The sequence below is a fragment of the Corapipo altera genome, unplaced genomic scaffold, assembly GCF_003945725.1.
Source record: "Corapipo altera isolate COAL_440 unplaced genomic scaffold, ASM394572v1 75, whole genome shotgun sequence".
Taxonomy (NCBI): domain Eukaryota; kingdom Metazoa; phylum Chordata; class Aves; order Passeriformes; family Pipridae; genus Corapipo; species Corapipo altera.
In genome coordinates, this window is record NW_020884887.1 from 8,230,791 (window position 1) to 8,257,999 (window position 27,209).

Below are 27,209 nucleotides of genomic sequence, written 5' to 3' on the forward strand. Positions count from 1 at the left end.
CCTCGGACTATACTCTGAAACATCAGTTTCCTTCAGCATCAGGTAGTGCCCAGTTACATAGAGTGCAGGAGCAGCAATGCTCAGGCCTTTCAATAGAATTTTACAATCTCTTTTAGTCTAAATGTATGAAGTGCCAAAAAAACTGGCACATGACCTAGAAAAACAAATTGGTCAGTGTGGTTCTTTCACTGGTACTGCCTGTATAGACAGAATAATTTTCTTAGAGATGTTTAAAGCCTATGAAATCCCCCTTTTTATATCAGAAGTCTTTAAAAGAATCTAAGATTTTTTTTTTTATGCCAACAATACATGAGAGAATCCTGGATGTGTGTGACACCTTTTAGAAAGTGTCTTTGTCTTTATCTATCCTTACAGTACCTGTGTGCTAGGGAAGTGTCATGATCCCTATTTTAAAGATGGGAACAGAAGACACAAAGAGATTTAAAAGTAGATTTATAAAGGTGTTTTGACTTCTAAAGGTGCAGTAAAATGTGCAGTAGGACTTTCAAGAGGGCTTAATTGCATCTTTAGCAGGTTAAAAGCAACTAGGCGGCTTACAAAGTATATGAAGCAGAGACAGGAATAGGTCTTCTGAGTCCTGGTGTAGTCCTTCAGCCATTGGGTGGCCCTTCCAGGGTGGATTGGTTTTGGAAAAAAAAATATTACTTTATCCTTCACTCTTGTTCAGTATTGCTGCTTCAATGGACATGGAAGCATTGAGTTATGGTTGCTGGAAATAAGTGAAGAGCTTTTGTTTATGAACTTTCTCCAGATGATGTTTTGACACACTGGAGGTTTTTCTCTAAGAGTTTTTTCATACTGGCAGACTCTCAGACATGATTCTTTCCCACAAATCTTCATTTTTCACAGGGCAAACAGGAGCAAAAAATTGTACCTAAAATTCAGAAAGAAAATTCAGTCATGGTAGGATTCTTGGGACTGTCCTGTGCAGGACCAGGAGTTGGACTTCGATGATCCTTATGGATCTGTTCTAAATCAGAATATTCTATGATTCATTCAGATCTATGACCGGCTGTGGGCTCATCACCAGTGCATTCACATCTCAGTTAAACTTTTCAAATTTTTGTGTGTGTTCCAGTATGTTTTGTTTCCTAAGGAATGTGTTGCTGTAATGGGATATGCTGATGTGAAAGAGACCATAAGGGTAAAACTGCCATTACTGTCAGGAAAGCTTTGTTACAAAGCCAAAACTGGGGTTCTGGTCTGTGCTTTGGTAAGAGCTTCCAAGGGTTGAGGAGCTCAGCTCTCAGAGGTCCTTTCCTTATCTGTCTTCTTCCTCTGCTGCTGACAAACCAGTTGAGCTCTATAAAAGGTGCTTCCAGTGACAACTTCCCTCCTGGCCACAGTGTGCATTTGCAATATGCAGTTTTATTGCTGCACATAGTACTTTAATGCAGCTGTATGTAGATCCAGATGTCTTTCATCATTCTGAACCTGCCCCAGTTGTTACCAAAGTAACCAAAAAGACACCAACATTTTCCCTGTTACCTTCCAATGCTTACACTTTATACAGGAAAACAGGAAGAAGGATATTAAAATATACATGTATATCACATGCACATTTTTTTCTTCATGTATTCTGTTCCTTTAAGTTATTAAGTTACACATTATACATACTGTTTAAAAAAAAATCAGTTTTGCTCAAGAAGTAGTAAAGAAACTATTGGTGCTCTGCCAGTCATCTGCAGTTTAGCATCACATTTTGCAATACAACTCTATGGTGTTTCATTTCTGTTTCAAGTTGTGGTTGGCTATGGAAGCACTAAGAATGGAAATATTACAGGTGTTCAGGCTAATTGTAAGTCAAACCAAAGATTTGGCCCCACTTGTATGTAGTATTGCTATAAATGATAGTATCTATAAACCTGCTTGGCTTAAACTAGTGCAAGTGAAATCGTAACATGATATATGCAGTAGATGTGTTTTTGATAAAATTGCTGAAGATTTTTTATGCATTCCTATAATGCTGTGAGGTATCTAGTGTTCATATATATGCATGTCTGAATAGATATAGGTTGATAAAATATAATGACCGGGCTGAAACGTGTTCTGCATTAAAATGCATGAAATATACCTGTAACAGCACTTTCAGGTGCACATTCTCTATACCCTACACCATTTCCACACGCAGTGTGTGTGTGTGTGTGCTTGTGTGCACACACGTGCCCACGTGTGCACGTGGAGCTCTGTCTTCTCGTGGTCCCCAGTGTGCAGTTTATAGTTTGGAGAGAAATCATCCTCCATCATTCGTCACTGCTGAGCTGCAGCAGACCAGGCCAGCACATCATTTGTTAACAGCGACAAAGCTGCGCTCATAAACGCCGACATGTTACATTAATTTATAGGCACTGAGTGACTTATTAAATGTGACGTGTGAAATATAACAGGGCCCGGTATGGATGATTAGGTTTTGGGCTTTGAATTGTTGACAAGGCAGGGGTAATGAATTGCGGGACACAAGCTAGTATGTTTCCCCCTCATTAGTCAGTATTAGCTGCATTAATAGTAATAATTGGATATATTCATCATTTAAAATGTTTTAATAAATGTTTGGACAGCACCTGATCTAGGCTGTCAAATATTAGACTGGAAGGTTTGTGATGGGAGAAAAATTATGCCATTCCTTCTGCAGAGATTTATACAGCCTAAGGGGTGCCATTTGCCAACGTCCTGGAAGAGGTAACGGGTGGAGATAGTTTGGAAAAAGACAGTGCAACAAGAGAGAAATCGGCCTTTATTGCATTTCAGGAAGACATTTCCATTTTATTCTGAAGACTTTTTGGTCCTGAGCTCAGGTCTCCAAGGCAAGGTCTCAACTGGTTATTTCTGGCCCCACGCCAACCTCAGATTAGAACTTCACAAAAGGTGTGCATGTTGCCTTCTGAATTCCTGTTTCATTCCTTCCCTACTGCAGACTGAATGTTGCCCAGAGCTCAGGAACTTTCCAATTTGGGGTTTTGGCTTGGAGTCATCATTACTTTGAACTATTAACGTATTTAAAATTCCAGAAATTTTTCTGCCTGAACATCTTAAAAGCATGTTGCTCTCTGGGATGAAGGCAGGGCATTTCTGTGGGTGTTCTGCCAGCTCCACTTCCGTTCTTGGTTTCTGTATCTCTAATGCATTATTGCTTATAATTCAATACAAAGATTCCTGTGATAAAGGAAAAGAAATATTTTTTTTCCTCATTATTTTGTGATCTTTGGAACTGGAATTTAAAAAATAACCTAAAAGTGTTACCAAGGAATTCAGACAGGAATTCACTCTTTCTTTAAAAGTGACATGTAAGTGAAAATCCTAAATGACCGGATGGAGATCAAGAAGACCATGTCCAGTTGCAAAAAAAAAAAAAAAAAAGTCAGTTCCAAACTTGTGAGACATCAGTTTGCTGTAACGTGTTATGTAATGAAACCCATTTTTTAAAAGCAACCTTCAGGATATAAAAAAGCAACAGCACATGGAGTTATTGGCACTGCATCACTAGACTGACAATTTTTTATTTTAAAAGAAGAGTCCTCTAAGGAAAAGCCTCACTAGTGTGGGAAGCAGTGTTTGGTGACTCAGTAGGAGGTTTACTTCCCTTTCAGATGCTGCTGAAGAGGTGTCACACTAGGGAATGCTGCGTTCCTGGAGGTGCTGTCTTTCAGGAGAGACACAAAGTCAAGTGTCTGACCACCTGTAGTTGTAATAAGTCCCAAGACACTTACTGAAAGGATGAAAGTTTTCTCCTCAGTGTCCTTGCTAGTTCCAGGTAGCTGCTTGTACTGAGCATCGGGAATCTTTAAGATGAAGGGATCTTCACGCTTTCCTAAATACAGTGAGCCAAAGCTCTTTATATTTATGAACTTACTCTGTGTAAAAAGTTTCTGGAGTACTCAGAAGGTGCCAAGGCTAAAACTGGCTGTAGATAGGCAACACTGCAGCTCCAGGATGGCAGAAAAGCTTCACTGCAGGAGTTGGAACAGTGCAATAATTTTGTACTTGTTGCAGTTATTCTCCACAGTGGAGGAAATCTTTGAGGGTAGAAACATGGTCATTCAGTTGTAATCAGAATGAGTCATACTTCCCAACTTGGAGTAATGTTATTTCATTTAATAGACACTAAAGTCACATAGAACTTGTATGTGATAATGTCCATTTCCTACTGATTTTGAATCAAGCACTGAGCACTATATTGTCAGGGTTGTCTGTTAGTTGGTGGTTATTTTTGACAAGTTGATCTGAGGGTATTTTAGCATGTTGTCTAACACATAAGTATCTGCTCATAAGTTTGTCATTGGCACTTCACAGTATTTCTTCAAACTCCCTCTTGATTTTTATTTGGAGATTAAACAGGGGTTTAAAACTTAGGATCATTAGGGTTGGAAAAGATCTCCAAGATCACTGAGTCCAACCTTTGACTGAACACAATCCTGTCAAATAAACCACAGCACTGAGTGCCACGTCCAGTCCTTTCTTGAACACCTCCAGGGATGGTGACTCCGCTGCCTCCCTGGACAACCCCTTCCAATGCTTAATCGCCCTTTCAGTGAAGAAATTCTTCCTGATTTCCAACCTGAACATTCCCTGGTGCAGCTTGAGGCATTTCCTCTTGTCCTATCACTTGTTGCCTTGGGGAAGAGGCTGATCCCTACCTTGCTACAACCTCCTTTCAGGTGCTAGTAGAGTGTGATGAAGTTTTCCTAAACCTGTGCTGGCTGGGCCTGATTGTCCTGTACATGATATGTGATCACATTCATGATAATTGGTTCCATAACCTTCCCTGGCACTGTAGTCAGGCTGACAGGCCTGTAGTTCCCCAGATTCTCCTTCTGACCCTTCTTGTAGATGGGAGTCACATTGGTCAACCTCCAGTTGTGGGGGACCTCCCTGGTTAGCCAGGAAGGATAATAAATGATGGGGAGAGTGGCTCGGGGAGCTCTTCCACCAGTTGCCTCAATACCCTAACTTGATATTGTATGTTCAGCTAATGAGGTTCATTAAGCCTTTAGGCACATGACTGTGGGTTTATTTCCTGAACTAGTTAACTCTGGGCCTGGAGTCTCAATCACTAGAAAAGATGAAAATTTGTGTTTTCTCTAGCTTTATATTAATATCTCTGAGATCAGACCCTGATCTTGTCATCACATTGTTTAGCCAGTTGTCTGAAAGGCTTTCAGCCTTTTAATTAGTGAAATGTATGTATTAAAGAAATGATAACATGTTTTAAGTTACCTATTATGCAATTATGTCTTTAGTGGAACTTTGAGTTACAGACTTGAGTGAAAGGAGAACAATCAATATTCAGTACTCATGTTGAGTTCTTGATGAATTTAAGCTACTGTCTAGTTAAAAAGATTTTGGGTGAAATTTGCTGGTGATGTTTCCATTACTGAGGAATTATTTTTTTTCCAGGGAGGTGATAGAGGGGGAGCAGCTGTAAGGTTTTTTCTGATGCTTTTTACTCTTTGCCAGTTGCCAGCACAATTGCTCTCAAAAGAAGAACAATAAAACATAAAATAGAACTAAAGAGTAAAAGGTTGTTAAGTTGCAAGTACTTCCTACTCCATTGAATTGTAACTTTCATTGGTAAGATGTAGATGAACAACAACTTTTATCTTTCTGCCCTGACTGCTTGGCAAGGTTCCTTAACTGCTCATTGTAAACCTTTTTTCCATTGCTGATGCTGTCCTCTGCAGTGATACAGAAAAGTAATAATTCTGCAGTGCTGATATAGTACTTTGTAGACCCTCATGTTCTGTGTTTTGTGGCTGTAAATCCTACCGATCACAGGTATCATCCCTGCTTTCACACAGAAAGGCATCTCAGTGACACAACCAGATTGTTATTACAGCCAACTCATGTTCTTACCTTGCTCCAGTTCTCACTTGTCACCAGCATCCTGATCTGAATTCTACTCCAGTTTTGGGGTTTTGTCCTTCAGCTTGGGTACCCTCACTGGATGATAGCTTGAAGGGCAGAGAAAATATTCTTATTAGCTGGATCACCTTTCCCGACTGGTGCAAGAGATAACTTTGTAGCTGTAGGCTATACAATGCCTTTTCCACATCTCTCTGGCACAGAAGAGTGCATCAGCAAAAGTCTTTTTCCTACATATTCAAGGCTCATTGCTTTAAGAAAAGCTCTGAAGTACTTAATCCAAAACTTGTGATATAAGCAGATATGATTGGATTCTACATGTCTGCTGCCGAGGTCATTATTTCTAAGGTTAATTAAGCTCTTTCAATGTCATGTTAAAGGTAGGAGACATATGCAATATTTATTGATGACATCTCCAGCGTTACATATACTGTGATCCTCTTGCCTAGCACATCAGAAACTCTCTTTTACCCTTCCCCTTTAAGTCTTTCCCCTCCAGTGGTGAATCCCAATGAATTTTACAGTGTCTGAGTTGCTTGCCCCTACAGACACGAAAAGATCTGCAGCATTTTATACCTGAAGCCATTTCAGGATTCCCTGCAAGTACCCCTGGAATATCTTCTCTTGTTGAACCACCGCGTGCACAACTCAAAGTGCCTCCGCCTTTCCACAAAACAGCCTTTTGCTTCCTTCCAGCACTCAAAATAGCCACTATACTCCGGATCCAGTGCTCACTGCCAGAGCTCCCTGCTGCAAAGGAAACGAAGGCTTTATTCTCTTAAATATCATGAAACAATGGGAACCCCTGGATGGAATGTCCAGCTTGTGGGCAGGAGCTGAAGGCAGCGCTTGACTTTCTTCCACTTGCACTTGATCTCTTCTTGTATAAATACAAATATACATTTGCTTTTTTTTTTTTTTCTGGACGGCTAATTATAGACTTACCCTACTAGTTTATTTAAAAGATTCCTTGTAATTGTTTTTTTCCTTTTTATTCAAGAGAACCAAGAAAGGTTATTACAAAAAGTAAAATCACATCTCCCAGCAGCATCTCTTGTTAGACTGTTCTTTGTCACTTACTCTGACCAGGTTCCCAGTTTAGTTTAGCTTTTAATTTATTAAAAGTTAGTTTTCAATAACTTTAAGTTATTGTGAATTTTTTTCTCCCTCACATAAGGTCTTTCACTGCTGCTACTTTACTTGAAGCGAACATTTAATTTGTTCTTTGAAGCCCAAGTTGTCTTAGGAGGGGATGCAACCAATCTCTCACCATACTGACACTTCCCAAATACTTTTCTTTAATCACTGAGATGAGTCAGGTGAGGTAAGTTCCACCCAGCTTCACAGCAGGATTGTGTGAACAGGAGATTTACAGTCACATTTCTAAATTGTCCATCACTGTTGCAGTTCTCCTGAGGATTTAGTGATGCAAAAACTGAGACTGGAGTGTCAGTCCAGCAGTAAATCCCACAGTCTTGCAAGGTGTATCTTGCTGGTGGTGAGGCAGTGGAGCAGCTGCAGCCGAGAGCCCCTGAGCTTGTCCAGAGTCAGCATCTCGTGGTCACACTTCTGCACATGTGTAAAGTTTCTATTGCATTTCTCTGGGGCTGGAAACTCCTAGGGTTGTGTATTTTTAGTGTTTTTGAGACATGAATTAACTCAATAATCACTTTCTTCATTTCTTATGTTCTTCTGATTCATTAGTGGTGTACACTACGCGTTATTGTAAATAAGAGGTCTAATGGCATCTTTCTTTGTTGTTTCTCACTCTTCAGGCCATCAGTCCTGCACATAAATCTGGTGAAAAATAATTTCCATGTCAGTCTAAACAGACCTTCTGGCTTTTTTTCTTAATTTTTTTTTTTTAACATAAAGTACTTTCCATTAAAAAAAAAATGAAAAAAAATCTTGAGAACAAACCCGAGCAGGTTCTGAGCCAGGTCTCAGGAGAGAACACTGTTGTTACACCATGTCTACACCTGGTGTAAGCATTCCAGGATGCATCTGTTCAGGTGGGGTTTGAGTAGCACTTCATGTCTGTTTGTGCAGAAAATTTTCTCAGTGCTTTAGAGGTTCAGACTCTGGCCAGAGGGTATAATCCACATGTCCTTTAAACAGCCTCACCCTCTGGGTTTTGCAGATTTGGGCAATAGTGCTGGTGTGTTGACGTTATTTAAGGATATTGTTGGTGTCAGGTTGTTTGAGGAATCACTGATTATTGTATTTGTGAGCAGATTGCACACAATTTTATGTGCAGGTGATTTGCATGTGCCTGATCCAGGGAAAGGTGGGAAATGTGTTTCCCACACGTGAAACATTCACCATGTGAATCTTTATAACTTTCTCAGGAAGGCTGATGAAAGAAACATGTCATCAGCACCCTCAGCTCAAGGTGACACGTTTTAGGGTCCCATGCTTGCTGTGAGAAAAGCAGCTTCAGATGGCTGGATTAGCACTGCTCTCCAACACACCCTGACTTTGATACTGCTGCTGCTTTTTGGTGACCATGCTAAAGTTACAGGAGTTTACCTTGAGGTAGCAGGCAACCAAATACTCATATCGTGTTGCAATAACAGTAATGCTGTTATCTGTCATCACTTACACTGAACAGAGGTTCTTTTAGGAAAAGTATGACTCTGGCAGGGCTGCTAATTCAGTGGCATTGTGTGAACTATGATGGACCACAGAGCTGGTTTATAGTTTTTTTTCCCAGCGACTGAAGTCTAATGTCTTTAGTAAAAATTAAAAATAGTTAACCCGCTTTTATGCCTTGGTATTTGAGGAGTGAAACAGGAGTGAAATAGGGAAAGAGTGAAGGAAAAGTGGTTAAACTGAAACAAATGGATAAAATATTGGGGGTTTTGCTAAATAAATCAGGATAAATTCTGTTGGTTGTGGAACTGTACTCACTTGATAACGAAATACTTCAATACTGGAAAGTCTGTCACAATTTCAGCTAAAGCATTGGCCCATCAGCTCGTAAAGAGCAATCTGTGATTTAAAATATGCAAAGAAAGGCAGAGCTGGGAGATTTCTGTGCTATGTAAGCTGACAACTGAGCTGTGCACGGGGCTCAAGTGCTCCTCTGCTGATCTCACTGTGCTGTTCGTGGCAAGGCAGTGTAAAGGGTGTGTGTATGTTCAGATATCTTGGATCGAGCTGCCATAAACCAAATACATGGTATATATTCTGCACACAGATGGTGTAAAGTCCTTCCAACTTTTTTGGTTTTATGTGATATGAAGGTAGCTGCAGTTCAAATTTAATAAATTTTTAGATAATGGAGCTGGGCACAAATAAGGAGATATAGGAAAATTCAAATTTTTTTACTACTTTAAGGAAAAAAAAAAACTAAAAAGTCAGACCTGGGGGCAAAATTAAATTACAGAAAACTGAGCACTCAAACCTGCCTCTGGACTATTCTTAATTCTGTTTCATGATGTTGTCTTTTGATGGTGTTATCTCTTTCTTTTCTTATTAAAAGTCTGGGAAAATAAACCAAAACAGTCTCTCTGGGATTTTAACTCACTCATGGGAGAAAATGCCAAACACACTTTCCCAAACTACTCTAAATTTCTCTGATGCATTATAACTCAGTATCAGAGAGCTGGAGAAGTCCAGAAGATGCAAGATGAAAAATTGATATGCTGTGCTTCGCTGTGCAGAACACACAGACCTGAGGAAAAGTGACTGGGAACACTTGCTGAAGCGAGCAATGAGTAATTTAGGGCTGGTTTGGGCAGTCCTGCCTCCTGATTTGGTGATTATGTGGGTGCCTCCTCAGCTATTTGCTGTGCTGAGCTGAATATTTACTGTATTGATAACAGCAAACCCTGGCAGTGCTGGAGCTCCAGGAGCCAGAGCACGTTCACAAAAATAACGGAGGAGACTCTTCTGTTTCTGTTATTGTGGCACTGCCTGAAGAATCTCTGTCAACAGATTTCAGCTGCTTGAGGCTTATTCTCCTTGTCATGTTGCCTTTTTCTGGACCTTTTCTGCAGTTCAGGAAGAAGATATATATTCTGTAGTAAAATAAATAATTTTCCAGGCTTTGTGTTTAGGCTTTGTGTTTGTTTGTTTGTTTATTTGTTTGTTTTGCAAACCAGTGAATTGTTTAACATCTTGTAAATGCAAAAAGCCTGTCTGAATTTGCTTCCATTTTAAATCAGTGAGAACTCTGAATCCACAGAGGGCAGATTTAGGATTTTTTTTTTTCTTAATTAGGATATTTGACAACTCAAGAGGTTATGTTTAGAAGAGAGTTAGATGGCTGTATCTGGCATTTAATTTCTCTTCTGCAGAATAAATTTCCTGTTGTAAAAATGCCACAAAAGGTAGCTACTGCTGTTTATTGACTAAAGAGCCAAGTAAAATCCAGCTGTGAACATGTGGGTAATAGGAGGTTTTCCCCATGCCTGTGCTTGATTTCCATGTGCAGCCTCATGTTGGTAAATATCAGTCTCAATCATTCTTTTGTGAATAGGGTACCTGACACAATCAGTGAGTTGTATATGAAAAGGTCTAAGGGGAAAAAAACCCTAAAACCCCACTCCAAAATAGAAAACTGCAACAGTAGACTTGTTAATAATATGAATTTTCATACCTTAAATACTAAGGAATTCCCCCCCCCCTCCTTTCTCTGTGCTTATTAGTAGAGCTGGGTTAAACTCAGGCATTCTATAGTGTAGGAAATTCCATTATTTTGTCAGTTTTTCACTGGCAAAGGGGAATAAAAAAGTGCTTCTTAAAGTAAAGTTTTAGAATGCGGAAAAATTAAAGAATTTATGGTTCAAGAAAAAATATTTTAGCTTATTTTTTTAATAAGTTTGGAATTTTCCATTGTCATATAGGAGTTTTGATTAGAAGACTCCACTTGAAAAGGAAAAAACCCAACTTTATCCTGAAATTTCTAAGGAGGCATTTCATAGAATTGTAGAATCATAGAAAGGTTTGCGTTGGAAGGGATCTTAAAAATCATCTCATTCCAACCCCCTGCCATGGGCAGGGACACCTGTCACTATCCCAGGTTGCTCCAAGCCTTGTCCAGCGTGTCCTTAAACACTTCCAGGGATGGGGCAGCCACAGCTTCTCTGGACAACCTGTGCCAGGGCCTCTCCACTCTCACAGGGAAGAATTTTTTCCCAATATCTAATCTAAACTTTCTCTCTCTACCTTTTGATTATTTACTTTTCCAAGTTACATTGCATTAAGCAACGCATTTTCTCTATATTTTTATTTTAGTGGTAAATTACTAACTAGATCAAGTTACCAGTAGGTGCAGGAGAAGTTACTGATTGAGAAAGAGAGAAGTGTGTGAAAAGCGCAGAGAAAACCCTGAAGAAGCAAAACATAACAGAGGCAGTACACACAGGGCTTACTCTTGGATGGGCTTTGATACTTCTTGATATGCTATGTTTTCACCACAGCTAAAATACTCATCAGATGTTGTTTGAGACAGCTGTATTTGTAGTATCATGTAGGCTGACAGCAGAGCTGGGTCTGTGAGGTGCTGAAGTATGTGAGTAGTAGCTTTGTCTCCATCAGTACTGCTTGTGTATTTAAATTTATGCACATATTTAGTACTCTGCTGAATTGGTGTGCCGTACAGAATGGGCATGCAATCCTTTTATCTGATGGAAAGTTGCTAATTGTCCCAGTGGCCCATGTATTTTGGTTTTACTAATTTTACAAACCCACATATACTTACTGCTGTGTTTCATCCAGGAATCTAAAGTTGCCCTTTTTCTCTCAAATGTGTTTATACCTCAGAAAAGGTGTGTTTTGTCAATTTTGTTTGCCCTAGCCAGGTTTAAGTTGTATAACCAGCACTCACTCTCTGGATAGCCACTGGTCTGGCTGACCTTGGCAGCATGACAGCTGTCGTATTTTCACATGGAGAAACTGTTCTTGAACAACTTCTCCAATGTATCAGGAACAAACAAGCTTTTCTTCAGCATCAGGAATGCAGCACGTCTTCTTTCCAACTATTTTTTTCTCGTTCCACAGACCTATTTATTGTGGCAATGGCAAGAAAATCCTCCTGCTAAACCTTCATGTTTGAGTTCCTTTAAATTCAGGGGAGTGACAGAAGAGCAAACGTTGATCATGTCAGAGCCTGCTTTCTTCAATTTAACTCTTCAGTTATTTTTAATTAACGTGGGTTCTAATTTGTAGTGGCAAGAAAAGTATGAGGGGAAAATCCTTTTACATCTTCATTGCTAGAATTTCCATTTCTCCCATATATTTAATTTAAATCCCTGTGGTAGTTAGCAGTGGCAAAGAGTGGGATGCTGCTGGGGAGGCTGTTGCAGAAACCCAAAGGTCTTGCAGTGTGATGGGCAGTATGGGCAGCAGTGAGGATTTTATACAAGTGGAGTGACCTCCAGCTGGCAGTGTGCTCACTAGATCTGTCAGTTGAATGAGTGGAATCCAAGGATGGAAGGAGCAGGAGCAAGAAGGGAGCTGGTGTCAGGAGCTGGAAGCAGCAGCATGGGAAGGCAGCTGTGGCAATCAGGGATGGGGTAGAGTTCCTCCTTAGCAGAGAGTAGAGGCACCAAAATCTTTGAGGCAATGCAGCAGTTTTATTAAAAAAAAATAAAAATCTTCATCCTCAAAAAGGAATTTTCTGTCAAATTGAGAGAAAAGGGAAGAACACTCCCAGAACAGCCAATGACCCATTTGTTAGAACCTGGCAGAGAGAAGTTCACATTAATTTGGGGCCTGATTCAGACTGGGAGTTTGTATTTAGCTGAAGGTTGTATTTCTACACAGGACCTTGCAGTTACTCAGAGATTTGTAGTAGTGCAGTGGCATGGCGTGGATTAACTGCTCAGCAACTTCACTCCTTGAGTAGTTTTTGCAGCCCACACTGAGCTGCATCTTAGCACACCTAAATGCAATCTAAAATTAACTGGTTTTCCCCAAAACTTCACTCCCATACCCTCCAACCTGGTGTCTGTAGGATAAGGGGTGGAACATGGACCCCTTTGGCTTAATACCTATGTAAGACAGTAAAGCCAAGAGCTTTGTAAAAGTTTGTGTGTTTCTGAATTGAGCTGAATCACGTGGAGCTGGCTTGTATTTCTCTGCTCCATATGCACAAATGCTTTTCACACCAGGGATGTTAGTAGTCAGGAAGGGAGTCAGAAAATATGTTTTGGTTGATTCATGCAAAAAAAAATAAACCTTCAATGGTAGCAATAAATATAATTGATGACTGAGTCTTGTGTGGCAGAAGAGCGGGTATTCAGCAATCACATAAGTTTGGAAAGAGAGTTAAAGTTGAAGATTTTATTGAGACTCCTGTGTTTTGCACATTTTTTTCATCTTCAAAATGAATTTCAGACCCCAGTAGTTAGTATTAATGCTATATATCCTCTGTGGTTACTAATAATGCTATACAGCCCTGCCAAATGTGGAGAAAGAATTGAAAAAAATAACCCTCTGTGAAGAAGTTAGATGCAAACGAACGGGGATGGAGGTTTATACTTCCAAAGAGCTCAGTTCTATTGGCACTTCTCCTGCACCAGTCCTGTCAATCTAAATCTGAACTATTTGCAGAGCGAAGTGTTGCTAATGAGCAAGGCTGGCAGGACCGGACTCGAGGTGTTGAAGGCACCTGAACAAGCAGTTTGAAGGAGGAACCAAGAGACTGGGCTGAACCCCATGAATCAAAATGCTCTGCTCTACCCTTGTCTTAATCTGTTCTCATCCACTTTCCTGCCAAAGTGGGGGGAGACCGTCAGCCGGCGCGTGCTGTGCCATCCCGGGAGCCGCTCGGCTCTCGCCTGGATGAGTGTGGGATGCTTTTGTGTAGCCGTGGGGACTCCAGCTCTGGTGTGTTCCTAAACAAAGTGCAGCCTATAGTTTGTTTTGTCTTTCAGTGGAATTAAAATACAGCGCTTGGCAGAATGTGTTGTGGAAACTGGTGACTTTTTGCTTAAAATGCAGTGAGTGAACTTGGCTGTGTAAGCTTGGGGTTCCTCTGAAAACAGTTATTTTTTCAAGTTAATTTTTTTCTGGAGTTGGTTTAATTCAAAGGAAGTTTTGTTTGCTTGCTTGCTTGCCTTGAGGTTTTTTGGTAGGTTTAAACAGATGAGCTTCATTTCTTCTGCAGTTTATTTTGGTGACACTTCTGTAGCCTTTGGGGGATATAGTACAGTGCAAATGGAGTTAGACTTTGAAAGTTTGGGTTAGAGTTTTGTAGAACCCAAAAGCCAACTCTTGTATTTTCTAGTGATTTTCCAAGCATTTGAATTGGCATGAGCTCAAACTTTGTAAAGGGAGGGAAGGCCCAGTGTTTCTCCAGAGAGCTTCACAAAGAGCTTTCAATTTTATTTTTTTTTTGGGGGGGGGGCCTTGAATCAACCCACCGACTCTCATTACCCATCACTTGTGTGCTATGCAAAGCCAAACCACGAAGGTACTTCCCATGTTTGCATGGCTGACACTGCCTGTCACCACAGATATTTCTAACTATTGCATGTCCCAGCTCCCCCTGGAGCCAAGGTGTTGCTCCAGGGCTGCAGCAGACAGGGGGAAAGCTGCTGGGCTTGGAACTCAGCGAAGCCGCCAAAATCCCCCGGTAAACCCAGGGCAGCACCAGCTTCTCCCCAAAGAGTGAGTGGCTCTGAGAGGTTTTGCCACATAAGGGCCTGTTAGAGGCTGTAGGCACCAGCTGACAGGGATGTCTTTGCCTCCCAACAGATGGCCAGGCTTTTTATTTCAGCGAGCAATGTTGCGCAGAGGGGTGGTCTCTGGATCCTGCCAGCGTTTCGCAAGACAGGGCCAGCTTAGGGCAAGAGGGATCTGATGTCCATGCCCTTCATAGCTTGTGAGCTAAATGACGAGCTGTTGACAGGAAAGCCATCATCTGAAGTGTAAGATCCTGAATTCTCCCCGCTTTTCGTTTTTCTTTGGCGGAATTAATGCCCTATTTGCTTGTCTCTCAAAATCCATTCTGGCACGAGCACAAACCCTCGCCTGGTGGCAAGCAGTTGTCTGGATTCGAGATGCCAAGATTTGTGCTGACAGCTCCTTCTACACAATCTGAGTCAGGCTGTCACAGCTGGCCATTAGAGGCTTAAAAAGACACATACAAGTACAACAAATAGCACCACCTTTGCGTTGTTGAATATCAAAAGCTGCTTGATGAGAAAATGCAATGACTAACACTGTTCTTTATTTTAGTGTAAACAAACACTGTCTCCAAACCCCTGTTCAAGTGTGGTGGCTGTTTATTTTGTGTTGATTGCTTGCTCTTATTTAGAAGCTCAGGTCTAGAAGGGACTCCCTGGGTCAGGAGATCCAGTCCTTGATAATCCCAAGCATCACATTTTATAATCCTTCTAAATTACCTTGCATTTCTTTAATGAAAACAGTCCCTTGGAGTTTCAATTTGTCCTTGTAGCCATTTGTCTAGTATTATTTTTTTGACATGGAGCAGCAAGCACCAAAACTTGCCTTGTTGGGGGGCAGCATCACAACTAGAGCAGGGCAAAGAATGCTGCTCATCAAAAACGGATTTTCTGAAGCTGTTTACCCTGCAGTGTTGCCTTTCTTGGTGGCAGTCTGTGCAAATTCTGCTGACCTAGTGTTCAGTTTGGGTGCTAAAGGAGGGATGCTTTCAGATTGAATGTAAAACAGGATCAAACTGCACCCCACCCCACTCCTGGATATGGGAACAGGGCAGATTAACTTCTGCTTAGTCACTGGTGGTTATTGCATGTGTAATGCTGCTGTCTGGTTACACCGGGGTTTGAACTTGCTGCAGGATTAAACTTTGCATGGCTGAGCTTTAGTAGACCTTAGTCTGTAGTTTATTTTGGACAAAAGGCTGATAAACTTTGGCTTTCAGGGAGGAAGCCTGGAATCTGAGACCCACTATTATTCATTGACTTGTCTTTATGAGTTTACAGTCCACTGATGCATAACACTGAAGGAAATATTTTCAGTGAAATGTTTGCTTTTTTCTTTGGCTTTGTAAAATGCAATGTCTTTTCTTAGAGATATATGTCAGGGTGATATAGCTACTTCAGTGAACTGTGTATGGTCAGGAAATAGACTGCATTAAAAATATTTCATTTTTCCATGAAGTCAGTCTTTTAACCAAGACTTCCCCCCCTTCTCCTCTCAGGGATTTGGGCTCCCACTAGCCACTATTTGAGTATTAATTTTATTCACAAACAGGGTTTTTAATCATGGAAGGGAGATTTCAACTGTATGGAACATTTTCAGTATTTTTGTATTAAATCAAAATTTGCACATGACAGTGAACTTGTAAAACAAAACCTCGTTTATACATAAGGGAACTTTCATATCTGACATTTTCTGTCCTCTTTTTGCTGTGCTGAATTATGTGTCTGTTCCTTGCTGCTCTGGATGGCACAGGGAGCCTGGCCATTTAGTGTGGTAGAGGGACTGACTGCAAAATTTAATGGCTCTGACACAACAGAAACATGAAATTAATGCTTAATAAATAATAAATAGTAATAATTAGTAAATATTTAGGGCGTGCTTACATGTTTTGCTAGATTGGGGCCCATGCAAGCTCCACTTCCTCTTTGGATGGTCAGTGGGATGATTTGTCTGAGTTGGGAATACGAACATAAATAAGTCTTTGTTGGACCAAATGTGCAGATGTCACATAGTAATACTGTTTATAAGACTGTTTATAAGACATTAATGCCCGTTTCTCTTTATCCACAGGTTCTTCTTGAAATTTTTCCTCAAATGTAACCAAAATTGCCTAAAAAATGCAGGAAACCCTCGAGACATGCGTCGATTCCAGGTCAGTCAGACACGCTTCCTCCTTTAAAAATCAGCAGCTGTTAGGGACAGAAGTACTTTGACCCAAACTAACCTAGTAATTCATTGGAAGATGCTAAAAACATAAGGTCACAAAATATTGCCCGAGGACTTCTTGTCACAGCAGAATTGGCAGGAAGTAGTTGGGTTTTCTTGCTCTGGACAAGAGAACTCTTGAAGAAAATGTCATCTCCACTGGAAGGGAAAGCATGAAAAAAAATCAAAATGACCTCACTGTTGTTTTTGGTTATGGGGCTCTGAGACATTCTTTTCTGCCTGGAGAACTGTTTCCCTTCATGGAAACACTAAGTGAGCACCATGTTTATTGGAAGGGGCAGAAGAGGGTGTAAGAGCGATTAATAAAATCAGCAGTTACTCTTTAGCGGTGGTAAAGACTCAAACGTGCATCAGTGGGATGAAGGTCCGTCCCTGTAGTCAGAACTTGGAAAAAACCACCATTGGGTGTATCTTTCTTGGGATATTTTGGTCTGGTATTTCCCCACTGCTGCAGCATATGGCACTTGGGAGCTGCAGTATCAACACAGCTTCATCTATGTCCATGACTGCTCTTGGGATCAAGAACATTACTGTCCCTTAGGAAGATAGTCTGTACATGCATTTTGCCAGTGCTGGCAGCAGCGTGGAGCAGTGGCAATACTGAGAAACAGATGCTCCAACCCTTTTATTGAAGACATGATGCCTTAACTGTGACAATAATGCTTTATCTGAGTATATGCTGAATAAAAATATGGGGTAGAGAGTCAAAGGACCTCCTCTTTTGGTAGGAGGAGTGTATATAGCACAGGGAGAAAACGTGGTAGAGCCTGTGGCTTTGCCTGAGGGTACTGAGGAAGAAACAAGAGGTTTGTTCCATAGACCACATGGGTCTCTAGAGGAAGACAGCTCCAAAATACATTTGCTTTCTGTAGTGATTCAGGACCCTGTTTGCTTCCTTTCCAGCATTGTCGCACTTCAATAAAAGTGCTAAATGTTATGTAAATGACAATATTATTTATATGTGGAATGTCTTTTGTTGAACTGCTTAATTGCAGCAACACTGGAAGGCAGAAGGGTGTTATTTGTCCCTGAGCATAGAAGTGCAGAAATGAAGAGATGTGGCCACAGGGATTAAATTAATCAGCATAAAAGCTAGTGTTACAAGGCAGAGCCCTCGGCTTCTCACCCCACACTCCTCCCTCCCTCCATCATGTTTCTCCTGTGATTCAAGAGGGCATTATCACTGAGAGAGAAGGTGGAAAAAGGGCTCTCAGCAGCACAGGGGTTTAGTCCGAGCAGTCACCCCTGGGGCCTGTCAGAGCTTGCTTCACAACATGTACTCTCTGCTGCGTTTGTGCTCGTCCAGGCTCGAGGCTGATTTTCATATGGTGATGCCTTTGCGTGTTCTCTCAGAACAGCAATCAGGAGCCTGTGTCAGCGGGTAGGTAGGACATAGGAAAGGTTGTTGATCTCTTGACTTGTAAAGACATTCTGTCATACAAACCCAGCTTCACAGCAGTTGAGCTTTCCATGTGTAAACAGAGACTGCTTAATTACACAGGTCATGTCAATTAGTGTGACCTTAGCATTTTCAAGAAATTAATCACTTTCAGCCGAGTGAACCACTCCTACTATAATACAGGGTGGTATTGAAGCTCACAGCGTTCTGTTCAGTGCCCTGGCTTATTGTTTTACAATAGATGCTTTTGTTTCTTTCCTTTTTTTTTTTTTTTTTTAAAGTTTGAACTTGTTGCTCTTTTAGCAATAGACTTCTTAAAATAAAACAGCTGGACTCTACAGAGCCCAGACTTCATTTATAATTTCTTAGGGTGAAAAGGACCAAGCATGCATATAGTATCTCAATGATATGATGCTCCTAGATGTTTGAGGCAATGTTGTGTAGGAATCAAGTGAAATCTGGGCCCCTGTGAAGTCAGTGGAGGGTTTACTGTCAGCTACCTTTGAAATGTTGCCAGTGACTTACAAGGTCTCTAATGGTGATGTCAAAATTCTGGTTAAAAACATAAAGATAAGGTATTTCCAGATAATTATTAAATAGTAGCATACTCGTTTTACACAAAACCCAGAGACTTTTCTTTCCTTCATTCCCCTATCTATGCTGGACTTCGAAGCTGCCCAGAGATTTGTCCAACTTTTGGCCATGGTCTGTCACACATCACTCCCCGAAAGTTGCTGGTTCTTGGAACACAGTTTATGGTTTTGGTGGGAGAAGCAGAGAAGGGTCAAGGACATGAATCTTGCACTATCTGAGGACCAGCCCTGCAGAAAATTTCCTTTCTGAGTCAATTTTAAGGCTGGGGTTTTTCCGCTGCAGCAGGGAATTGTCTGATTATCATGTGATATAATAGATGTTAAGAAAGTACAAGGAGGAGGCAGAGTGTGTGTTGATTCAGGCAACTTGTGTGTGAAGAATTCAGACTCACAAACAGAAATGAATTGGGAAGTTTTATCCTGAACTTTCTGTGCAAATGTGGGAGTGTGATAAGTCTAACATAAAAGCTGTTGTGGGCCTGGAAGGAAATAAATTTCTCTGTATGTCTGAGATGTCCAGGCATGTGACAACTGGAGCAGTGTGGAGTGCCAGCAAAACTGCATACTGGAGCAGTGCTGGCCCTGGCTGTGTTAGTTGTGTCTCTATTAGCAGAAGGAGACAGTCAGGGAGGAGAAGTCAAGTACCATGCAGGGACTCACACAGCTGAGTTGAGCTTTCAGCTGTGCTACAGACTCCCTGCTTGTCCTTGAGAAAATAATTTACTCTCTATGTTTCACCAACCCAATTGCACAAAACATTTGGTGTTATCATGTATTATCACCTTTGTCCAGCCTTGCCTTTTTATTCCAGAAACCCCATCAAGCAGATGCTCAGTCTGGTTTTACATTCTTTATCACAATAAGTCATCGTTCTTGGTAGGATGGGCTATAGTGCCCCAATTAGTTGTAATAATAATACTACTAAGTAGATGGTGTCATGGGTGAACTCTGCCCAGATTTTATTTTTCAGAACTAAAAACTCATTCATACAATCTAAACAGTTTTGTATGTTATTGTAATTAATGAAACCCAGGTGCCCTAGTTATCTTGTTGTCCTTGTTTTAGCACAACTGCTTGCAAACTGACACGTGTCAAGTTTTAATTTAGAGAAAACTTTTCAGGCTGTGTCACTGCATAAAACCCCAAACATTCACTTATTATGAAAACCTTGAAAGTCACTTAGAAATTGCCATGCTGTTTGATTCTGTTACCACAGCCTCTTCTGCAGCAGAGGCTGCTCGTTTGCCTCCATGGGATGCTGCCACTCATGTTTGAATTGAAGCCACTTGTGTCTTATTGCAAATTTGCATAAGAGACAGAGATGATGCTTCATGAATCCCAGATAATGGAATTTGGACATGCAAGGCTCCATCCCCAGAGAAGGGAAAGGCAAAAAAAAAAAAAAAGACTGGAAAATAGCAGTGAGAGCTGTGGCCCAATCCAACAAGGTAATTAAGTGCTTGGCCTGTCCTTGAGCACGTGAGCAAAATTACTGAGTGTGTTGTACTCACGTGCTTTAAGTTTGGGACCTTTCTGAGCGTCTTGTTAAACTGGGAGTGATTTTTGGTTACTAGAATAAAGAAGTCAACACATTGCAGGAAGAGGTCACCAAGTGGTGATGAAAAGAAAGATGCGCTCAAGCCTTTTACATCTTTCAGAAGAGTTGCTACCACTGGAGTTACAGCTTTAACACTAATGACAGAGTTACAGGTTTAACACTAATGACATACTTCAAACCTGGAAATCATCTTAACCAGATTTTCTCTGCCTTTGCCACGGGATGCTGCGGACATTGCAAAAATATGAGATCCTTCACCATACACTGGAGAAAATTGAAAGCACAAGGAACATGCTATGTCTTAATCAGTTAGCAAAGCTTAATGGGCTGTGGTTAAAAATGAGGAGTCGTGCAATGCTTAATTTTGACATATTAGGTGAGGTACCATACCAAATAAACAGGCCGAGTGCTAAACGTGGATAAATAGCTTGATCTCCAGGCTCCTGGTCTCTGAATGTTAAAAAAAAAAAAAAAAACAACTAAGCCCCAAAGTATTCACAAACTGAACTATTTAATGGCAGGAGGAATAATTCACAGAGCTGGGATACGTTACTGCAGTTGATAGTGCCAAGTTCATTGAAGAAAGTTGTAAACTGATGTGTTTCTTTCATACCTCTGTCTCCCCTGCTGTTGATACAGGATTTAAATTCAAAATCTATGAAGGGCTAAAGCTAAAGCTCAAAATCATTTTCCATGTTTGCCTGTCCCAAATTAAAACTGTGTTTTGTTGACAAAATTTGGAAAGGTTTGAGATTTGGCAGGCCTGGTTGTCCCTGTGCTTACATTAATGTGTCAGCACCTCATTAATCATTTATTAAACTGTAGTGTGCCTTTCCCTCTTGCTACAGTCTGTGTTTTAGGATGCCTCAGTGCCTATTCCACATATACTTTGGCTCTCCCCTCCCCCTAATTTTATGATTTCTCCACAAATTAGTTTTAGCATGTGCTTTAACTTGAACATATCCCAGTCATTTCAAAATCAAAATGAGGAGACTGTAGTATTTTTTTAGATTAAAAAATATGAGTTGAACTTGTAAGTATGTTAAGTGCTCTGTAGCAATCCAAGTAGGTAACTGTGGCACACAATATTCAAGGTGCATTTTTTTCTCTGTTAATAATTGGAGGCATTAATATTTTGTTAGTGCCATATATGCTAAGTATTCCTCTATTAATGAGAATTTTCATTTAAAGAATTGAGCAGTAAGCGTGTGCTGCTTCTTACAGGTGCACTATGAATAATCTTTTTTTCAAACAGACACATAAGAGGGTTTTTTTCTGCATTTCCTGCAACTGGAAACAGTTACTCTTGGGGATTCCATTTATAGTTTCTTCTGCTAACGACACCGAAGAACCACACCAATGTCGTCTGTTTGTAGTAAATCAAACTCTCTGTTCAGGAGGGAGGTAGGAAGACAGTGTTAAGTAATTCAAAATATGTTGCATCAACAGTTTTGGAAACCTGAGGGGGGGAATTAAATGTAGATTTATTCACATAAAACCTTGCTAGGATTTTCTCTGCAAGTTCTTCCCTAGAAAGGTGCATGTATACCAACAGCTACTTAAATACAGAATTTTCACAGGTTTGAGAACTACCTTACTGTTGGTACTCTTGACTCATTATTTTTCTGGAATCCTATTTCTAGAAATGTTCAAAAGTTTCGGTTTCAGCTTCAGTGGGAAATCTGTGTGTACTTATGGCATTTTAGAACAGAGGAAAATACTTTGTCTTGTAGCCATTGTTATTAATTGTAATTGTGTTAATTTTCATATGCATCTAATCAGACCCATAGAAGTAGATAAGAGCTAGTATAAGTCATGGAGCTGTGACAGGTGATGCCAAGGATTTGGCTCAAAATCCCAGTTGCAAAGAATTTACAATGGTTGCAAGTGCACAAATAGAATTGCAAACCCTGAGCCACTTACATATTTTATTGAAAATATCATAAACTTTATTCTATCCCTCAGGAATGCAGTAGATAAATTACTTTTGAAATCCCTTTTGGAATTTTATATATAGGGCTTAGGGTTTTTTTCCCCTTAGTTTGATTTCAGAAAAACTTACCTGTGGTGTTTGGTGCTTCCTTTTTCCAAAATTTCCATCTATAAGAGCTCTTGAATAATTTATTCTGTATTTTAATATCTTCCACTTAAAACACATACAAAAATCTATTGCCTGGAATGCCATTCTGAGGGATGGGTTTAGGATCCTTTCAATGTAAACTATTCTCTTTTGTATTCCTCTTTTTAAAGACAAAGAGTTTGTAATGGGCTATGGGCAGTTTAACAGCTTTGCTTACTTTTTGAGTGTTTTAATCAGGGGCCAGAAATAGGTAGAAAATTTTTTCTTTCACTTTTTCTTCCCCTCCCCCCCATCCAATTCAAGTGATGGAATTGAATAGTTGTAAGCGATCCTTTAAGTGTCCCCATTTGACCAACTTTGAGAGGCAGCAGCTTCCTGAGAGAGTTGAACCAATGTTTGCCAATCCTTGTAAAGCATTTCACCTCTTCAGAGGCTAAAGCCTCTCAAAACCAAGAACAATTAAAGCGAGAGCCTTTCAGAGCAACTGGGGAATTCAGCAAAATAAATCAGAAATCCTCTGCCGTGGCTCTGGAGGCTTGCCTCATTATAAGAGCAGATCTATTAGCCCCCTTGCCATTGTCTTTCATTTCTCAAGTGAGGTGATTCTAATTAAATTAATCTGCATGTCAATCTATCGGTGATCAATCAAAAGGGCTGAGGTCCCCCTTTGCGGCAGTGTGCTTGCGGCTGACAGGGGCTGATAATGGAGGAAGAAATAAACTGTCGAGCAAAGTTAATTAGTCAACATAATAGGTGGATTAAACAGGAGCTGCTGATTGCTGTTTCACATGTCGAAGCATGAGGTGGGAGCTGAAACTGCAATTAACAGACAATTATTATATTTGGTTGTAAGAGGTCGCATGAATAAACATATCTCTGTGGGTTTCAGTCTTTAATCCCTTTCCCTGTTTAATGTAAGGAGAAGTGTAGGTCATTTCTTCTTATTGTTTTAGTCAAACTTCTCGAAGGCGATGCGTGCTCCTGGCAAACCAGCAGCCAGCTGAAGGCCAAATCTTTGGCTGGGGTAAAACACTGGGAATGACATTGTTGGGAAAATATAGTGGGAGGGGTGGCTGAATGAAAGCTAGGGAGTTTGACACTGCTTGGTCTGAATGGGGAAGGAGGAGACCTGGTGTGACGGGCTCGCAGCTCTGCAAGGGACTTGTCCCATGCATCCCCTTGTTTGCTCCATGATGTCTCATGGTTCAGGTGCCCTCAGCCTGAACAGGAATTTCCTTTAGGATGGTGCCTACTGAGCCTCAGGTTTGAAGGGTCCCTCTGGACACCTCTGAGCAGCTGGGTCTTCTACTCTGGACCCAACATTTGCCTGTTTGCCCCTACTGGGTTGGCTCCTCTCCCATCTCAGGCTGCTCTGGGGACCAGAAGTGTCGGATCCTGCCTCCAGCGCAGTCCTGCTCTGTCTCCCTCACCTCAAACCAAATCCCAGGTGTTGACATTGAGATAAGTTGAGAAATACAAATAATTCTAACACTGGATGAATAGGGTTGTGTTCTCCAGATCAAGACCCCACTGTCAAGCCTGCATATGTACACAAACATACCTATACGTGCTCCCTAAGATAGAACTTGGGAGAAATTTGGACAAGTCCAACAACCTGCAGGGACCATACTGAGGGGATGGCAGCAGGGAAGGGTGGGGGCAAGGCAAGCAACAACTCTCATTACAACTTCACAAAATACATTTTGTTTTCTTTTATTCTCATTTGCAACGTCAACAGCTCTATCTACTTCAGCATGGAAACCGAAGGATAATTTAGGGTGAAACACAGCTACCCTTGTATATAGGGGAAAAAATACTTAATAAAGATCCTCTTGTTAAAATGATGGTTAACAGTGTGCTGTCTGCCATGCAGCTACAAACTCTGCAATTTGACTTAAAACTGCATCAAAAGCTTTCGATGCCAAAGACCCACTCATCAATAGCGTCTCTTGTTAGATTTGTACAGCATAAGCACCAGTTATTATGCGAAATAGCTATGCAATTTTCTACAGCTCCCAGCTGTTATTTATTTAACTGAGTTTATTACACTCTGTGCTTTTTAAAAAACATACAGATATATCCAATTTTTCCTACGTTTTGCTCTTGTGCTTGCAGGTCGTGGTGTCTACAACAGTCAACGTTGATGGCCATGTGTTGGCAGTGTCGGACAATATGTTTGTACACAACAATTCCAAGCATGGGCGGAGAGCTCGAAGACTCGATCCCTCGGAAGGTACGCCTTCTTATCTGGAACATGGTAGGCATATCATTTTCATTGGTTGGCATTGCTACTTTAAATGTGGATTTGTTTGGTTTGTGTCTCTGGCTACTGGTTTCAAATTGTCCTGTAACAGTTTATACCCTTGAGGCTGGATATTTTAAAGATGCTGGCCTCCAGACCAAAGGGGGAATTTTTCAAGTAGGTCAGATCTAAATGCACTGAAATGACAAACCATTAAGCAAACATGGGTACAAAGTCTGTCCTGTGCGTCAGTGGAGTGTGCTGATTTCTTTTTTTTTTTTTTTTTTTTTTTTTTGTGCTGGTTCCATCTATTCAGCACCCAAAATTGGGGTCTGATCTTTTTTTTTCCACTGCTTTGATTTTTGACTGTACATCTAAAGCATCCTGCATATTTTCTGAAACACTCAGCATCCAAATTTTGGATTGGATTTCTTCTATCTATAGGGTGCTGAGCTCTCTAGGAGATTGAACTACCCTAAATGAAAGCAGAGCCCTTTTGGAAATCCATCTGCTTACTCAAGCCATGGATGAACGTTCTCTTCTGGCTCCAGCTGTGCCAGCTGAGGACATTGCTCTTCCCTGCATGTCACAGCTGTTTGTCTCTCCTCCCTGCTCCAGGCTATTCTTCACCATGGACATGCCAGCTAAGATGGTTGTCTGCTTGCTCCCTGGTCTCCTTCAGTCCAATGAAGTTCATTTGCATTAAACCGTTTAAATAACCACTCTTTGCCAATCTAGTTTATTTTGCTGAAATGACTGAAGGAGAAATGGTGCAAGGCAATTTGTCTGGCTTTTCTGAAAGGACAGTAAACCCCAGCAAGGGTGGGATGAGGGCACGTGGCTGGAAGTAGCCTGGGGGACAGTAATCTCTTCTGTAGGGTCAGCTGGTCCTGGAAGGGAACATCTGCTGGTGACTGTAGGTGCTTAAAATGGGAGTTGTTGAGTGCAAATCTGCTTTGAAAAATCTGGATTTGATTAATGTTTTGTTTTGCTCTTTGTCCTCAAAGTTGATGACTACTGCTGAAAAACAAAACAAAAACAGAGGGCATTTCACTCCCCTCTCTCTGTTCCAGCTTGGTAGAATAGCTCTTTGTCTTCAAAGCTGTTTATAATCCTAAATTCAATAGGTGCTTGCTCCCTCTAAGAGATGTGTACCCTCAGCTCCCATTGAAGTAGTAGAGTGCAGAAGGCACCAGTCCTTTATGCTGGTTTGTTTCACAAATATTTGCCAAGGATCTGATGAATAATTAAATAGATTTTTCCAAAGAGTTTGAAGAAACCAGATAAAATTTTCTCTGGGAAAGCAAATGCCACTCAGAAAAATGTTAACTAGATACGTTAAAAGAAATTATTAATGCTGAGAGATGGGAAAATGTGTGGGTTTCTACTACTCAGGATTCCTCTGTAAATAGTTTTTATTCTGTTTATGCTTTCAGGCATCAGTCCTGCAAGCACTTATGCATATATTTAAGATTATGCTCACATATGGTCTTGTTGGGATCAATGAGGCTTCTTGTGTCAGAGAAGCTGAGGGTATTGATAAGTGTTTGCAGAATCAGGTCTGTAGTTCACACTTACTAACCTAAAATTCTTAGCTCAGCAGCGTTTCTCATTATATAAACATAACTTACATCTGTATTTATTTAGCTCTAACTTTTTATGTAGGCTATGAGCCATTTTCAGTCATAATTCATGTTATAGAATTTTTTTTCATCCTGCCAACAACCTAATTTAATAAACAAACCACTGTCATAATTTTTACTGAAAATTTATAAGGAATGTATGAACTCTGTCTTTATTAATTAGCAGAAGGCAGAACATTACAAAAGGAAACTTCTCTCGGTTCAACTTTGTAACCTTTCCATTAAGTCTAGTATTTAAAAAAAACCCCTCCTATTATTTCACTCATATTCCTACTAAAGTAGTTGCCATATTTTTGTTTTTTTTTTTCTTTATTTTTTTCCCCATTTCAGTCTTCTCAGTGCATGTTTTTGGTCGAGGAAGTACTTAATTTCTCCTACATAAATGCTCTTACTCTCATGCAAGGTAGTATCTCATTTTACCACAGATATCATTGCCATTCTTACAACCTGAGGAATTCTGTTAGCAAAAAGAAACAAAAAACGGTAACGCTCTGCTTAGACATCTACACACACCTTAGTTACTGTGCTAATATTAAAAGTCAACATCTGCAAAATATCTCCATGTATACCTTTTGTGGGAAAGGTGATTTTTCTAATCTATTTTCTCAGGCACCTCTCAAGCAACCTCATAAAGCAACTGCTAGTAAATTCTTACTTTTGAATAGCAACCTTCACACTACAAAATTGCTCTCTTTCCAAAGGCTTGGTGGAGCCTTTCTTTTTAACCTAAACCCTTCAATCCAGCTCTCCAGGAATTCTATGCACATGTGAGCCCAAGAAAAAAGGGGGAAAAAAATCCAGTAACTGTTTTAAATGATGCTGTTGGATATCTAAAACATTTAACTAAAGAAACAAAAATAAAAGGAAAAGGCTTAATGCTCTCGAATTTTGGGCAGCCTCCACAAACCTTAGACCCATTGGAATAGATGACAGTTTCCTCCATGGAAATTA

At 40.5% G+C, this 27,209-nt stretch overlaps 1 protein-coding gene across 8 annotated transcripts in view; it reads left to right on the plus strand.

The window, feature by feature from the left end:
- EBF1 (EBF transcription factor 1) overlaps nucleotides 1-27,209 on the plus strand; it is a 273,326-nt gene that overhangs the window by 155,644 nt on the left and 90,473 nt on the right. For 4 of the 8 annotated variants that reach the window (XM_027643601.1, XM_027643602.1, XM_027643596.1 and 1 more), the window contains exons 7-8: nucleotides 16,588-16,669; nucleotides 24,489-24,606. In XM_027643601.1, coding sequence (XP_027499402.1) covers nucleotides 16,588-16,669; nucleotides 24,489-24,606 — 200 coding nt within the window. Of the gene's footprint in view, nucleotides 1-16,587; nucleotides 16,670-24,488; nucleotides 24,631-27,209 lie in introns of all 8 variants that reach the window. The other 4 variants (XM_027643594.1, XM_027643595.1, XM_027643598.1 and 1 more) reach the window with 1 other exon arrangement.